Consider the following 17,106-nt stretch of genomic DNA (forward strand, 5'->3'; position numbering starts at 1 on the left):
CTGGGAAGCGTGGCAGAGAAATGAAATTATAATTGCTTTCCAGCTCCAGACAACCCTATTCAGGTCAAAGGTTTATAATTCATGTAGGAACAAAGTAAAAAAAAAAATGGGATTATCAAATCTGATATACTAATCCGTTTCAAATTTTAAATGATACTTGAGCATTTTTTCAACAAAGAAAACTGGAATAAAGGCTTGTAAAATTACTATTGTAAAAAGGTAATCCCCATCATGTAAGCACTACTAAAAGACATACTGTGAAGTCATAATTTATTTGAAAAATAATACGTTATCCAGTCACACAAGCACAGGTTACACAGTAACCTCTTTATGAAATTGATAAATTAAACGGAATGTCGACTCGCTGGAAAAAAAAAGGGAAAAAGAAATGTGAAAAAATAGATCAGCACTACTCCTCCTGCATGGTATACCAGTTAGCATTCAACACCCTTCAATCCAGGGTACAATGAATTATCTGCCTTTTATAACTAAAAACTACTTCTTGGTATATGCTGCTCATTTACTAGCCTTTTTTACAGGGCCAGTATAGATTTATGCTGGGTATACAATACAAAGCGAGCAATCGCAAAGACCTCCTCAGAAATATAGAACTCAGATCATTAAGGTCAAAACACTCATACATCTAGCAATATACACGCCACATACGACATCAAACCATTCACTAATGGTCCAGAAATATTCTTTTTCTTTGCTAAAAAGGTAATATTGAACGCCATTATTTACATTCAAGATTACAATACAACCACTTCTTTAGCACTGAAAGGAACATGTTACCATTTTTTTTACAAAGTAATAAAAACTGTTCCTTCCTCTTAAACGATTACAACTGACAGGTACTTTAAGTATGAGGAAAAATAATTGCCAGCACCAACTCAAGTGCTCCTAAGCTAAGAAATAGTACAAAAAAGGAGCCCATAGGGTTTAATGAGCCACCCACATGTGGTCAATCTAGGAAAAGTTGTGATCAGAGACTAGGCTGTAGCAGTAGCTGCTTCTTTAGGCTCGGCAGCTTCTTCAGAAACCTTAGCCTTCTTCCTTGGAGTACCCTCGGTCTCGGGTTCTTCTGCCGCCCGCTTTTCTGTGGGAGAAAGTAATTCCAAGTGAACCACAAATGTTGGACTTTCAAACCATGCATTTTCAGTGTGCATAGGAAAATCAAGACTAGTACATGTAGCCTATACATCAAGTTCATTAGACTAAAATTAAATACTAATATCAATCAGTATACTGCACGATAAAGGACTTACCAGATTCACCATTGGTAGCGGATTCTGCCTCTGTATGACCGTTCATTTCTTCAGACTGAAAGAAACATGTACATCAGATAAAAATTCGAGAAAAACTGTTAAAGGTTCTAAAATTTATGAGGAATAATTTATTTTTCAAGATATTAAATTTTGACAAGGGAGCCATCAAAAACTTAAAACAGCCTCCTGGAAAGAATTTACCATAATTAATCTTAGATATGTTAAGTGTTTAATTTTGACCATTGAATTTATGGGCTGTCCCAGTGCAAAAAAACTGCTATAGGCATAGCATTCTGAATCAAAAGAACATTTGAATTACCTTGCCATTAGTCTCGGGTGCTGATCCGTTGACTTCCATTTCTTCGGGTTTGTCCTCTTCCCTCTTTTCGGTCTTTTCCTTGGCTTCCTCAGATGTTTTCTCTTCCTTGTCTTCTTTCTTTTCTTTCTTCTCCTCCTCTTTCTTAGCAGGCTCCTCTTTAGCCTTTTCTTCCTTTTCAGCAGGTTTTTCTTCAGAGGACTTTTCTTCCTTGTCAGCAGTCTTTTCCTCTTTGTCAGCGGTCTTTTCTTTGTCAGCAGTCTTGTCTTCTTTCTTGTCGGCGGTCTTTTCTTTGTCGGCAGTCTTTTCTTCTTTGTCGGCAGTCTTTTCTTCCTTGTCGGTGGTCTTTTCTTTGTCAGCAGTCTTGTCTTCTTCCTTGTCTGTGGCCTTTGCTTCTTTCTCAGATTCCTTGGTTTTGTCTTCCTCGGAGGCTGACTTTTCTGCAGATTCTTTCTCAGATTTTTCCTCTTTATCCTTAGTCTCGGTCTTTGCCTCCTCCTTGGCTTCTACCCCATTTTCTTTGGGCTTCTCATTCTCTTTCGTTTCAGGAACTTCCTTGGTTTCTTTGGTCTCCTTCACTTCTTTGGTCTCCTTGGTGACTTCGGGAGTAGCCCTGGAAAAAAAGGGAAAAATTAACACTCCAGGAAATATACTTCAATTCAGAATCTGAGTATGAAATAGGTAAATATTAATTATACCTTAAACAAAAAACTTATTGCCATAACATAATATTTTCATAACTAAAATCTAATTACCTAATCTCGCTTAACAGAAATAAATCGACGACTAAACAATACCCGAAGTATGTATTTAGGTCTCTAAAGCCACATTTAATTTTTCAAATAATTGACTTATCCCACCTCATTTATGGAGTAAATTGAATGGAAAATTTTTAAAACCTCAGGAATAATATTTACGTCAAGTATGGTCTTAGAATGGCCTGTTACCTGTTAATCATTGGGACATGATGGAATTGCAATTACAATCTATATAATCATGTTATAATTAAAAAACCCAGACAACTACTGTTAAATTGGCAGCCCAAACGCATGTATGATGGCAAAGGGAGCAGGATACACCAATAGCAGTTTTTTGGGATTCCAGTTAAAACTTTACACCACAGCATAAAGCTAGGTCATTCACCAGCCATCCACAACAACTGCAAAAACAATTACTGTAAATAAATGTCTATACAGTATATGGGTGAAAAATGTTCTGGCCTTCAGTGCATTAGTTTAGTCCCTAATAACGTAATACACGGCACATTCATAAATTAGGATAGATTTTATTTGTGATTGTGGTGTCATCCCATTACTCATGCTAGCAAATAGGTATTGATGCAAGGCTATAATTCCACACAAATTCCCCGAGAAAAAAAGTTTTCAAAAAATCCCTTTCCTAGTATAGGTCATTGGTATTGCCCGGCCTCTTTTTCAGTGACAGCATAGCTAGTAGGCTCATGTATGCGCAAACACTGCTGTAAATTGAAAATATGACTCATAATATACAAAACGTTTAAGCACCACCGGGTGCCAGATATTAAGTGATTGTACCAGAATATAATCCTGACCTGTCCATCAGAGAAAAGTCTAAGACACAAGGTTAGTGCCCTATGAGCCCCTTGGGAAGAATGGCACCCATATGGCTAAACCTTCTCTAGCCCTTTCCAAGGATGGAGTGATGGAGGAAGATTGGCACACTGGCATGTGTGCTGTATCTGCATTTAGACATAGGGATTAAAGACGGAAATTTTTACCATGTCACTCCTGAACTTGGCACAAGTGACAGAAGCTGTAGTCACTTAATCTAGTCTATTTTCAAGCACCCTTGGATTCCTTTGATTTGTGCCATCAAAACATCTGGAAAATGATGGCAGAAAACAGAAAACTAAGGCATTGAGAAATTATCACAAGGTGATAAAAATCCATATTTCTACTTAAAGTATGAAACACCAGAGGCCTTTTCATAGACCTCATAAATACCTAGTTAATAAACGGCACTATAATATTCTCCATCTAAGCACCTACAAAAAAAAAAAAAAAAAAAAAAAAAAAAACACTACATATAAGAGCTTCAGCAGCAAAACTAGGGAAAATTGGATAAAAGATCACGAGATCAAAGTAAATACACATCTTGCAACATCCAATATGCATTCCAGTATGAGATACACCAATGTAATGGCTACCAATAAGGGTAACCTGTGCCAATGCAAATAGCTTCATAAACCTAATTAAAACTGGGTCTAGGTCAAAGATTCTACCAAAACAAAAAAACCGGATATTATCATTATTACTACATCCCTAGTAGGAAAAGCAGGATGCTACAAGCTCTAACAGGAAAAATATCCCCGTGAGGAAAGGAAATGAGGAAATGAATGAACAAATTAACCCATTCTACAAACATAAAACATGTCATACATAAACTATGAAAGCTATACCTATTAGCATCAGCTAAAGCAAAAATATTGAGGTGATTAAGATATTGCATCCATACAAAGCATTACATTTTCGGATAGCCCATAGTACCAAACAATTCTATAAACAGCCTGAGCAGCACCAAAGCCCTTCGTACTTACACTATGGATTTAATTACAATGGAGAAATATAAATGCCTTCTACACATCTCCATGATGTGTTGTAAAATTCTTCACCTAAAATTCGTATCTCGAGTTCAATTTACTAAGCATATATAATTTGCTTTATATAGGTCAAATTTACCAAGCATTAATTTAACATGTAAATTTCAATTCAAGAAGAATAAACTGGTTTCAACAATTATGTAATTATGATGGCATATAAACTTTAGTTTAGTTTGCTATAAAACGTTTAAAAATAAAGATTTGACAATTTCTTGAGCATTACTGTTAGGTATGTATAGTATGATTCTAAGTGTAAAGGCGATAGGTTAGGCTGTCATTAAATACCATTGCTAATTACAACTCATTCTATCCACAATTCATAGCACTAAGGTGCACGTGCGCTAAATGAATAGTTTATGTCTGATCAAATAGTTGAATCTTATAAGTTATTTGACTACCGAAAGGCCTAATAAACTTTTCGAAAGTGTACACCGAGCAAGGACCATGGAGCGTGTACAACCGACAAACGAAAGTGCGTAGCAACAAGACAAGGGTGTATAATAAGGCGTCTAATATTCACACACTTCGCTGTTATGAACAAACACGTGCTGGATAAATCCAGATCTGGGAAACATGCTAAATGGAATTAATGATCAGCATCTGACTGGATTAACTAATGTACTTTTACTTCTATGCCACGTGTATGTGGCAGCTTTCAAGAAAAATCCGAAGCCTTATCTTTTTTGTGTTATAACCCGAAAACTATTAAGCCTGAAAACAAATACTAGCGAAATAACTGATAAGATACAGAACAAAATTATTTTTCACACCAAAGGGGGAGAAATAAACCCATAAAAATAAAAGTAAGTGTACGAAAGTTCTTACAAAAGTGGTTATTTTACACGTGCTAGAGAATCTTACAAAAAAATGGTAATTTTACACGTTCACGAGAATAACCTTACAAAACAATGGTTATTTAAAAAAAAAAAAAAAGAACTTTCCAATACATCGAAATTATCAGTTCTATGAATCGTTAAACCAACTAAACTTTAATCTAAAATTATTTATATGGACGAGACGTTTAAAATTACGCAAATGGGTGTCGCTCTATAATAACTGTCTAGTATAAACTGGCCAGTCCGTAACTAAAACAAGATTGATGTTTAAAGAATAATCAGACAACGCTAACCATAGGTCTATGGACCTGCCAGTTTGCATATCCGTAACTAAAACAAATTTAATGCTTTTTAAGGAAGTCACAATGACAAACATAGGCCTAAGGACCAGTTTCCATATAAAAATGTTACAAAACACGTCTTAAAATTTTCACGCATATCCGTAACTAAAACAAATTTAATGCTGCTTAAGGAAGTCAAAGACAAATAGGCCTAATGACCAGTTTCCATATAAAAACGTTACAAAAGAAAAGTCTTAAAATTTTCACGAAGTTACTAAGCTTTAATTTTACTACAGGAACAAGAAGCCCAACCTTGAATATACCTTTTTATAAGCCTATAGGCCTAGGTCACTACATAAGGAAAATCTAGGTATAAGGCAATGGTGAACAGATTCGAAACTAAACCCATATTTTACTATTGGTAAACAAAGCTTAGCATTTCTACATCTCATCTTCACCAAATATAACAATCCTTATTAGAGTACCAAACTTCTAACCACGTGATTGTGTTAAATGTACGGAATAGGCTTTAAACAGTTTACTTCTTTATAAAGTACCATATCTACAAACACGTGATTGTTAAATGTACTGAGGTCTTTAATGCTAATTCAACGTTGAGAAATTCAGCTTTTAGATGTTAATTGGCTGACCAACTCCCAAATTATATCAAATTTCCTAACACGTGACTATAAACTGTTCGGTATCGCATTTCAAAAATGTGCTTTTAAAAATACGTCGAGAAATTGAGCCTTAAGGTACCAGAGTCGGCAAACAACAAAAAGTACCAAATTTCCAAACACGTGATTATAAATACGGTATCACTTTTAAACAAGTATCTGGTTTAAACGCATTGGAAAATATATACACCGATGTTAAGTCTTTAGTTTATAAAATATCACAGATACGCGTCACCTCAGACAAAACTGTTTGGACAAGACAAAGGAAATGGTGTGTAAATGGCTTCCAACGTGAACGGCCATTAAACTACACAACCCAGAGAATACTTCAAACAAAGGGATATCATTAACAGAATATATTAACATTTAAAATTACCCGATTTAACAAAGGAATTAAATCAATATTAACAACTTGGCAACAAAATGCTACCGACTGTTAGGCCTAGTGGATTACTCACGTATACCTTGTTAGGCCTAACCATATATATATCACATTTATAGGAATAAATTAATTTTTAATATTTACACATTAACGATTATCTGCAACTTTTATATATTTATTTACAAGTATAAATAATACCAACGTTAGGCCTAGTGGATTACTCACGTATACCTTTGTTAAGCCTATATAAATCACATTTATAGGAATAAAATTTAGTTTTTTAAATATTTAGACATTAAAGATTATCTGCAACTTTTATATATTTAATCAAAAGTATAAATAAATTATAACAAAAAATGCTACCGACTGTTAGGCCTAGTCAATTACTCACGTATACCTTTGTTAGGCCTAACTATATATATCACATTTATACGAATAAATTTACTTTATATAAATATTATTTAGACATTAACGACTATCTGCAACTTTTATATATTTATTTACAAGTATAAATCAATTAAAACAGAACTTGTTCGATTCAAGTCGCGAAAATTAGTTTCCCGCCAACCCGGCGTCTCTCTCTCAGGTCAGGGGTGAAAGAGGGAGAGGGGGGAAGAGAGAGGGAGGGGGAGGGAGAGAGAGAGAGAGGAAGCACAGACGGAGGGGGAAAGAATAGGAAAAAAAAAGTTAAGCCTTAACTGGGAAAATAAAATATTCCTTTATAACAGGAACCATTATTCTATAACTGTTACTGTTTTAAGAATGATTTATTGTTAATTTTCCTTTCCTCACTGGGCTATTTTTCCCTGTTGGAGCCCCTGGGCTTATAGCATCTTGCTTTTCCAACTAGGATTGTAGCTTGGATAGTAATAATAATAATAATAGGATTGTGGGAATCGATATCAAAACATGAGTATACTTACGACCACGATGCGCTATTCTAAAATATCCATTTTTTCGACTTAAAAATTCACTTTCACATTACACATGGCGGTTAATAAAGCCATTCGTGAACAACTAATTCACGATTTACGTAAAATAAAATAGAAAATATATATTTATAAATATATATATCACAATCGGCCCCAATGTCCCGGTCCAAAGCACAGACCGGCGTCAACTCTAGGGGGAAAATTAAAGATACTAAAATCACTTTTTCCATCTCCACTGTTAAAATAAAACCCATATTATACTTACACAGCCTCGGGTGCGGTATCGGCCATGATGCTGATATTATTTGCAAGGAATAATGGAATTTTAAGGAAAAAAGAAGGGAGCGAGTGAAGAGCGACACACCACTGAGGTCTGCTTTACTCCGCGTTTGTCAGGCAAGAGAGACCGAGTCCGTTGAATAGCGGCATTTCCCGCGCGCGCCTTTTGCTTTCCCACAATGCACCGCTACCTGACCAATAGAAAAGCAGCAATTTCATGACGTCATCAATTCTGACCAATAGAATCGCGAGTATTCCATGACGTCATTATTGGCTCCGCCTAGCCAAGGCTAGATTTATAAATTGTGGAGGTAAATCTTGAATATTTTTTCTCGTACTTCTTGAAAAATGATGCTAACTAAAGAAAAATATCTATATTATATAAAACAATCATATATATAATAACAATATGTATAATCGCTACCGACCAATAGAATTGCAGCGTTTCCATGACGACACGGTTGGCTCCGCCCACTTAGGCGGAGCTAAAGGCAGATTTATAAGCGGTGGTGCTAAATCTTTATTTTTTTTCTCATGTTTCTTAAAAAATAACGCTAACTATAGAAAAAAATCTACATAATTTTAAATAATTATAAATAAAATACCTATATATTTATTAAATATAACAATCTATCTATCTACAACATAAACTAATTATCTTATTTTTTACACGTGGCCATTCTTGAAAGCGCGGGCCTTCTGACAAGACAGCTGCTGTTAAGGAAAGCAAAGAGAGCGCCAAACCATGGGCTCAAAATAGTCGGTAAATCTTTAGGGAAATAAATGTTTTGTCTGTGAGAATTTTATGAATTGATTGATAAGCTGTTAAATGCACAGACAGTCTCTTTTTATCTGTATTGATGTCTGTTGGGAAGTTAATTTTCATATACCTATAATCCTAAAACCTGTTGCTATTAACGCCGTTAACAATGTTCGTAATTTTTAAACCGTAAGGAAGTTAATTACAGTTGAAGCTAGAGTTGGTGGTTTTAAATATTCATTGTAAATTGTGTAACTACCTAAATGCTTATTGTAAAATGTAATTTACTTACACGGTATTATTTCCTTTTATTTTATTATATCAGTTTTATTCAAATATCCGGTAGAGTAAGTTAAATCAAAGAATTATTATCGAAAGAGGTAGTTCATGGCGCTAACATTACGAGCTAATTTCAGAATTCCATTGACGAGAGCTCTCGTATTGGCGCTTCCTCTATTCCAACTTCATCCGCCGCCTCTTCTTGAGGGATGGGTGATAAAAACTGGATGAAAATATAACGATAAGGGACATGATTTATCATAGTAGGCCTATAAGTCTATCACCTCCCAGCTATGCTAAAATTTCATCCCTAAAATGCTATGTAGCAGAGGTATCTCTTCCACCTTAAAGTCAACCTTGTACGGTTATACCATCTCTCTCTCTCTCTCTCTCTCTCTCTCTCTCTCTCTCAAATAAGTCTCTCTCTGTCTGTCTCTCTCTCTCTCTAAATAACCCTCTCTCTCTCTCTCTCTTTCTGTCTGTCTGTCTGTCTCTCTCTCTCTCTCTAAATAACCCTCTCTCTCTCTCTCTGTCTCTAAATCTCTCTCTCTCTCTAAATAACCCTCCCTCTCTCTCTCTCAATAACCCTCCCTCTCTCTCTCTCTCTCTCTCTCTCTCTCTCTCTCTCTCTCTCTCTCTCTCTCCCAGGTATACTAAAATTTCATCCCTAAAATGCTATGTAGCAGAGGTATCTCTTTCACCTTAAAGTCAACCTTGTACGGTTGTACCATCTCTCTCTCTCTCTCTCTCTCTCTCTCTCTCTCTCTCTCTCTCTCTCTCTCTCTCTCTCTCTCTCTCTCTGTGATCAGTCCCTTCCATCCACGCTCTTCCTGCCCCCCCTCCCCCCTAAATCCCCAATTCCGTTCCCCCAGCCATACGCCATTTCCCCCAGGGGTGAGTGGCCGTGAAGGCCAAGGAGAACTTTTGGCTGGAGTCATCGAGCACTTCTGGGGGGGATGATTTTAGCTTTGATTTCCCCCAGATATGATATCTGGGGGAAAGCCAATATCATCAAATTAAATATGGAATCCGTTATTATTATTATTATTAATATTATTATTATTATTATTACTTGCTAAGCTACAACCCTGGTTGGGAAAGCAGGATGCTATAAGCCCAGGGGCTCCAACGGGGAAAATAGCCCAGTGAGGAGAGGAAACAAAGAAAAATAAAAAAAATATTTTAAGAACAGTAGCATCAAAATAAATATTTCCTGTATAAACTATAAAAACTATAACAAAAGAAGAGGAATAAGATAGAATAGTGAGCCCGAGTGTACCCTCAAGCAAGAGAACTCTAACTAAAGACACAGGAAGGCCATGGTACAGAGGCTGTGGTACTACCCAAGACCAGAGAACAATGGTTTGATTTTAGAGTGTCCTTCTCCTAGAAGAGCTGCTTATCATAGCTGAAGAGTCTCTTCTACCCTTACCAAGAGGAAAGTGGCCACTGAACAATTACAGCACAGTAGTTAACCCCTTGAGCGAAAAAAAAAATTGTTTGGTGATCTTAGTGTTGTCAGGTGTATGTGGACAGAGGAGAATGTGTAAATATGCCAGAATATTCTTTGTATGTGTAGGCAAGGGGAAAATGAACCGTAACCAGAGAGAAGGATCCACTGTAGTGCAGTAATGTCTTGCCAATCAAAGGACCTCATAACCCTCCAGCGGTAGCATCTCAACGAGTGGCTGGTGCCCTGGCTAACCTACAAGTATGTCTAATTGTTGTCTAAAGGAATTGAACTCTTATTATGAATGATTAGTAGTTAATAATAATAATGAAATTGAAATTGATGTCCTTAGATACTTTTAGCATCTTTTAACTGAGATTTCCATAGGCTTATGTGAACTGGAAATGAGTTTGTAACAACAATTTCAGACAAATTGATTTTGATAAAAATAACTCGTACAATATGTTAAGATTTTCATTCTTTACTAATATCAGCAATTGTTCTCATGTAAATAAATACACGTAAATAAATATGCTCTATACAGTCTTATAAATGGTAAGAATTTAAAATGTATATTTTCTAATAAACGAAAAGAAAACACATTCGTGTTCTCTTGCTTGAGGGTACACTCGGGCACACTTTTCTATATTGTTCCACTTCCTTTTGTGTTTTTAAGATTTTATAGTTTATATATGAGAGATTTATTTCAATGTTATTGTTCTTAAACGTCTCTTGTGGTATATTTTCTTATTTCCTTTCCTCGCTGAGCTATTTTCCCCTGTTGGGGCCCTTGGGCTTATAGCATCCTGCTTTTCCAACTAGGGTTCTAGTTTAGCAAGTGATAATAATAATGGTTGGAAAAGCAGGATGCTATAAGCCCAGGAGCTCCAACAGGGAAAAAAATAGCCCAGTGAGAAAAGGAAACAATGAAATAAGAGAATTTATTAGCAATTACAGATTTGTGTGGTTATTTTGATCAATGTCTGATATAATATTAACCTTCTCATGGTTCAGTTTAGCGAACTCACATCTGTTTAGCAATTTCGATATTTGATGACAAACATTTAAAATGAATTGCATTCATAGGACAAGGTGATTTATATATATATATATATATATATATATATATATATATATATATATATATATATATATATGTGTGTGTGTGTGTGTGTGTGTGTGTGTGTGTGTGTGTGTTAAATCTGACCTCTAAAAATTCATCTCTCCAAATACTAGTTCTACACGTTATAAAATGATTGATAGATTCACATTAAGAAGGCAAAGTATTCTTTTATACAAAACAAAATATGAATACTGCATAGTGGAGTTAATTCTCTCTCTCTCTCTCTCTCTCTCTCTCTCTCTCTCTCTCTCTCTCTCTCTCTCTTACTCAGATAATTCCCCCCTATGATATCTGCCACGCGTTGGCCTGTATTTTATAAGCCAGTTAACTCCCTTTACGCATTCACCATCGAAATGAGTCACATAGCAAGAAGCCTTGCTTTAAATTCCTTCCTTTAAATTCCTTTTATTTCACTTTAAATGGCTTTAACTGGCAAACCACATCGGGCAGACACGTGACTCATGCGAACAGTTTTTCCTTCGGGGATTTAAAATTATCATTTGAAAAATCTCTGGATGATGGTGACAACAGGTGGTGAATTTCTTCGTTTCTTCGTTTTTATTCAATACTTTTCATAATAGATTTTTTTTTTCTATTTCCTCAAACTGAAAGGAAAATCCCGTTTCGATTTTCTCTACCCATTTAATCAGAGATGAATCGATAAGAGAGGGGGGTGGATTTCTTCGTTTTTTCGTTTTTATTCAATACTTTTCATAATAGATTTTTTTTCTATTTCCTCAAACTGAAAGAAAAATTCCGTTTCGATTTTCTCTACCCATTTAATCAGAGATGAATCGATAAGAGAGGGGGGTGGGGGATTTGGTAAGGGGAAATCCTCAGCTTTATTGATTAAACCCAACAGAAGGGGAGAGTGGTAACCCCTTTCTCAGCGAGGAAGGGGGGGGGGGAGGGGTACAAGCATCCTCCTCCCCCCTACCCCCATGGCGGAATAAATGAACATTATAAGTATGTACTTAATGCTATTGTAAAATAAAGAATAAAAAGAAATATAAGTTACTCTATAGGATATAAGGCTTACTTACTTTGTTATTTGTAAAGGATGTAATTTATTATTATTTAATATTGTATATATGAAGTCATTGTATTGATCCTTTTGTAAAATTTAATAATAAAAAGATAAAAAAAAAGTAAGAGTTGTACTTTTAATTCAAGTGTTTGTCAAAGAGGTTTACTCATGAAACCTCCTTGTTATCTGTTATCTTCGTATTCAATTCGTTATGATAAACATTTTTCTACTGAAATAAAAATGAAATGACCCTTTATTATTATTATTATTATTATTATTATTATTATTATTATTATTATTCTCAATTGCTAAGCTCCAACCCTAGTTGGAAAAGCAGGATGCTATAAGCCCCAACAGGGAAAATAGCCCAGTGAGGAAAGGAAACAAGGAAAATTAGAATTTTTAATAAGAGTAGCAACATTAGAATAAATATTTCCTTTATAAATTATAAATACTCTAACAAAACAAGAGGAAGAGAAATTAGATAGAATAGAGTCCCCGAGTGTACCCTCAAGCAAGAGAACTCTAACCCAAGCTAGTGGAAGACCATGGTACAGAGGCTATGACACTACCCAAGACTAGAGCACAATGGTTTGAATTTGGAGTGTCCTCCTAGAAGAGCTGCTTTCTTATATTTATTTTTTATTTCATATTGTACTTTTCTGTATATTTCTGTATCCCAATTAATATTAACATTTTATTGGGTTGAACCTTGTACGGTAGAATTAATTGAACAAGTTTCGATTTAGATGATCTCTCTCTCTCTCTCTCTCTCTCTCTCTCTCTCTCTCTCTCTCTCTCTCTCTCTCTCTCTCTCTCTCTCTCTTAAAAGCTTCACTAAGCGAGCACATTGAACAAGGCGTCAATTTTTCATTGTTTCCTTTCTTCACTGGGCTATTTTCCTTGTTGGAGGCCCCTGGGCTTATAGCATCTTTGCTCTTCCAAGTAGGGTTGTAGCTTAGCTAATAATAATAATAATAATAATAATAATAATCATATTATTATTATTATTATTATTATTATTAGCCAAGCTACAACCCTACTTGGAAAAGCAAGATGCTGTAAGCTCAAAGACCCCAACAGGGAAAAATAGCCCAGTGAGGAAAGGAAATAATGATAACAATAATAATAATAATAATAATAATAATAATAATAATAATAATAATAATAATAAAAGCGTTACTATTAGTCTACCAGTGGAAAATTAATATTAGGATGATAATCATGGCAAACATTTTATATATTTCACTGGATAATATTCAACAATGAGAGAGAGAGAGAGAGAGAGAGAGAGAGAGAGAGAGAGAGAGAGAGAGAGAGAGAGCTGGGAACCCCATTGTCACATCCGGTTTGACTGGAACTTATCATACGGGAGAGAATGCTTTTTTTTTCTTTTTTCTTTTTTTTCTTTTTATGTATTATTCGACGATGTTAATGAAGGTCGAAACTAGATATGAATTTTTGAGGAGCACAAGACAGATTACAAAGTACATACGAACATACGATGTAACCAAAAACAAATTATGATAGAATTATCTTAAAAGTTTGTTCACATCGGCCTAAAATATCTTCCAGAACTATATTTTTCTCATCACTCTTACTTTTTTTTATGGTGCTAATTGTTTATTTGTAAGTTACAGAAAAGAATACAGAATACAATGATAAAAATAATGTGTTATATTCAATGGTCTCGTACAATAGGTCAAACAAAAAAATAAGTATTACCCCGTTTACCTGTTTTCATTGTTTTCGCCAGAAAAAATATTTCCCAAAGTTATAGAAACTGAATTCCACTCGGGAGGAAAATTATTGATCCTTCTCTCTGGTTACGGTTCATTTTCCCTTTTCCTACACATACACCGAATAGTCTGGCCTATTCTTTACATCTTCTCCTCTGTCCCCATACACCTGACAACACTAAGATTACCAAACAATTCTTTCTGTCAAGGGGTTAACTACTGCTCTGTAATTGTTCAGTGGCCACTTACCTCATGATAAGGGTATAAGAGATTCTTTAGCTATGATAAGCAGCTCTTCTAGGAGAAGGACAGGCCAAAATCAAACCAATGTTCTCTAGTGTTGGGTAGTGCCAAAGCCTCTGTACCATGGTCTTCTACTGGCTTGGATTAGAGTTCTCTTGCTTGAGGGTTCACTTGGGCACGCTGTTCTACTTTATTTCTCTTCCACTTGTTTGTTTTGAGGTTTTTATAGTCTATATATAAAAGATTTAGTTTAATATTGTTACTGTTCTTAAAATATTCTATTTTGATCATTTATTATTTCTCTTGTAGTTTATTTATTTCCTTCCCTCACGGGGCTATTTTTCCCTGTTGAAGCCCTTGAACTTATAGAATCTTGCTTTTCCAATGTAGGCATTAATAAGAGGCCCTTATCTACACCCACTTATTATCTTTCTTATTCACTTGCGTTCTAGCTTCCTCTCTCATGTCTTGCTCTTCAAAATCTCAATAAAGGAATAAATTTGATAGTAAAAAAATGTTAAAATTAACAATAAAATTTGTATCAACTTTTCCAGATTTAACCATGGAGGAATCATGAAGGTTTATTGTAGGCCTACTGACTTTTATAATAATAATAATAATAATAATAATAATAATAATAATATTTGTATCAACTTTTGCAGATTTAACCATGGAGGAATCATGAAGGTTTAATGTAGGCCTACTGACTTTTATAATAATAATAATAATAATAATAATAATAATAATAATAATAATATTCGATAACTTAATGGTTTAGATTTCAGGAAGTGTTTTAAATGTCGTAATCAAATACTAATTTCATAAGTGGTCTGCTAGACCGAGTCTTTTGCAACCTGGTTGAAACTTCTCCCATAACTCTTATCCAATAGACCTACGCAATAGCCTTCTTTAAAAACTGGATCTATTACAAACTGTGTCTGACGTCACTTAAAGAATCGAATTTCATGAATTTCATAACTGGATATTTACGTAAATTCTAATTTGCGCTTTTGGTTTGCAATACTCAACGGTTACGTAAAAGTTTAAAATCCGCTCATGAAACGCAGAGGCAGGGGACAGTGATATTGCCCTATCAAGCAGGACAATGCCCTAGAGACTGACCATATTACATATGGCCAGTGGCCAAAGCAGCCTCTCCACACAAGCTAGGACCAAAGAAGGCCAGTGATATTGCCCTATCAAGCAGGACAATGCCCTAGAGACTGACCATATTACATATGGCCAGTGGCCAAAGCACCCTCTCCACCCAAGCTAGGACCAAAGAAGGCCAGGCAATGGCTGCTGATGACTCAGCAGATAGACCTATAGGCTACTCCAATACCCCCCCCCATCCTTAGCTCACAAGGATGGTGAGGTTGCAGCGACCAAAGAAAGTAACGAGTTCGAGCCGGACTCGAACCCCAGTCTGGCGTTCACCAGTCAGGGACGTTACCACATCGGCCACCACAACCCTATCATACGTAACTATGATAATGTTTATATGGGTGAGATCCTGGAACTTGCCTGTTATTATTATTATTATTATTATTATTATTATTATTATTATTATTATTATTACAAGCAGGGTGCTACAAACCCAAGAGCTCCAACAGAGAAAAATAGCCTCGAAAACTGTGGTTCTTTTTTATCTTTAAACCGAAAATATACATTATATTGTACATTTGAATAATCACACAGTTATTTTCTTATTTACTAGAGAGAGAGAGAGAGAGAGAGAGAGAGAGAGAGAGAGAGAGAGAGAGAGAGAGAGAGAGAGAGAGAGATAATTTTATCAACTTACTCTATTGTCTTTTTCTTATTTATCAGCAATCTCTTTCATTAGCAGTTATTTTGCAAGAGAATAAAAAAAGGTGATTTGCTCAAATCACTCTAAAAACCATTTAATGACAAAACTATACATACGTACTATACATACATACTATCATACACTTTCCACCCACGCTCACCTCAGCCGTGGCCAAATACAATGGCGGGTTAAACTAGGAGACTTGTTTTTTTTTACTTTGAAAACCTTGACCCAATAATTAACAGAATTTAGGTTAATGGAAATATAGTCTATTCATTATAGAAGCATCCAGCATTGCACCAATGCCACCTGATAGATTTCCACATTAAATTGTATATTGATACGAGAGATTTAGTGATTAAACACTCGTTTAAAAAATCATTTAGCCATTGTATCAAGGCCTTGACTTTAGGCGCTGAAATGCACAGTATTGTAACTGCATTCCCATTGAAATGTGTTCATATTATTGGTTATAATTCACTGCTGACCGATTAACACTCGTTACAAAGCATTTTAGCCACTGTATCAACTTCAAGGCCTTGACTTTAAGCGCTGAAATGCACAGTATTGCAACTGCATTCCCTTTGAAATGTGATCATATTATTGGTTATAATTCACTGCAGGCCCTTTTTCCCAGCCCTGGTCATTTCAGGTTCAGGTTCAGGTTCTGGGGTCTCTAACGTTTATCTTCTTGTACTGTTTTGTCTTTTCTTCCACATTAGATTTAAAACTTCTTTTTTCTTTTCTACATTTGTTTCACTAAATAAAAATACTCCTACTATTTTCTTTAGGTCTTCGTCGTATGGTTGTTGTAGCTCAATTACTTCATTCCTTTCTTTTCTATATTCCTGGCAAAACAACAAAAAAATGTATCAAATCTGCCTCCTCATTTTCACTAAAATTACAGTTTACATTCCCTCCATTGTGTCTATTTACAATATTTAGTTTTAACGTATTAGTTCTTGCTCTAAAAAATATCACTGAAGCAAATGTATTGTCATAAATTAACTCTTCTTTAATTTCTTTCTTCCACGTTCAGTTTGAAAAGTGAGACTGTATTAGTGTTATG

The 17,106-nt window shown here is 35.2% G+C and overlaps 1 protein-coding gene across 1 annotated transcript; it reads right to left on the reverse strand.

Annotated features, from left to right (window-relative positions):
* Positions 1-256: 256 nt before the first annotated feature.
* On the reverse strand, positions 257-7,751 carry LOC137650170 (uncharacterized protein DDB_G0286299-like). Its single transcript, XM_068383335.1, has 4 exons — positions 7,596-7,751; positions 1,588-2,197; positions 1,269-1,323; positions 257-1,099 (listed from the first exon to the last, which is right to left on the reverse strand). Exons 1-4 carry the CDS (start codon positions 7,619-7,621, stop codon positions 993-995), a joined length of 798 nt encoding a protein of 265 aa, XP_068239436.1. The 5' UTR covers positions 7,622-7,751; the 3' UTR covers positions 257-992.
* Between the last annotated feature and the right edge of the window lie 9,355 nt (positions 7,752-17,106).

This window comes from Palaemon carinicauda, chromosome 11 (genome assembly GCF_036898095.1).
Source record: "Palaemon carinicauda isolate YSFRI2023 chromosome 11, ASM3689809v2, whole genome shotgun sequence".
NCBI lineage: Eukaryota > Metazoa > Arthropoda > Malacostraca > Decapoda > Palaemonidae > Palaemon > Palaemon carinicauda.

Coding starts and splice junctions, on each gene's coding strand:
- LOC137650170 (XM_068383335.1), bottom strand. CDS start 7,621: ATGGCCGATACCGCACCCGAGGCTGT. Junction 1,324..1,587: donor CACCCGAGACTAATGGCAAG/GTAATTCAAATG, acceptor TGTTTCTTTCAG/TCTGAAGAAATGAACGGTCA. Junction 1,100..1,268: donor CGCTACCAATGGTGAATCTG/GTAAGTCCTTTA, acceptor TTTCTCCCACAG/AAAAGCGGGCGGCAGAAGAA.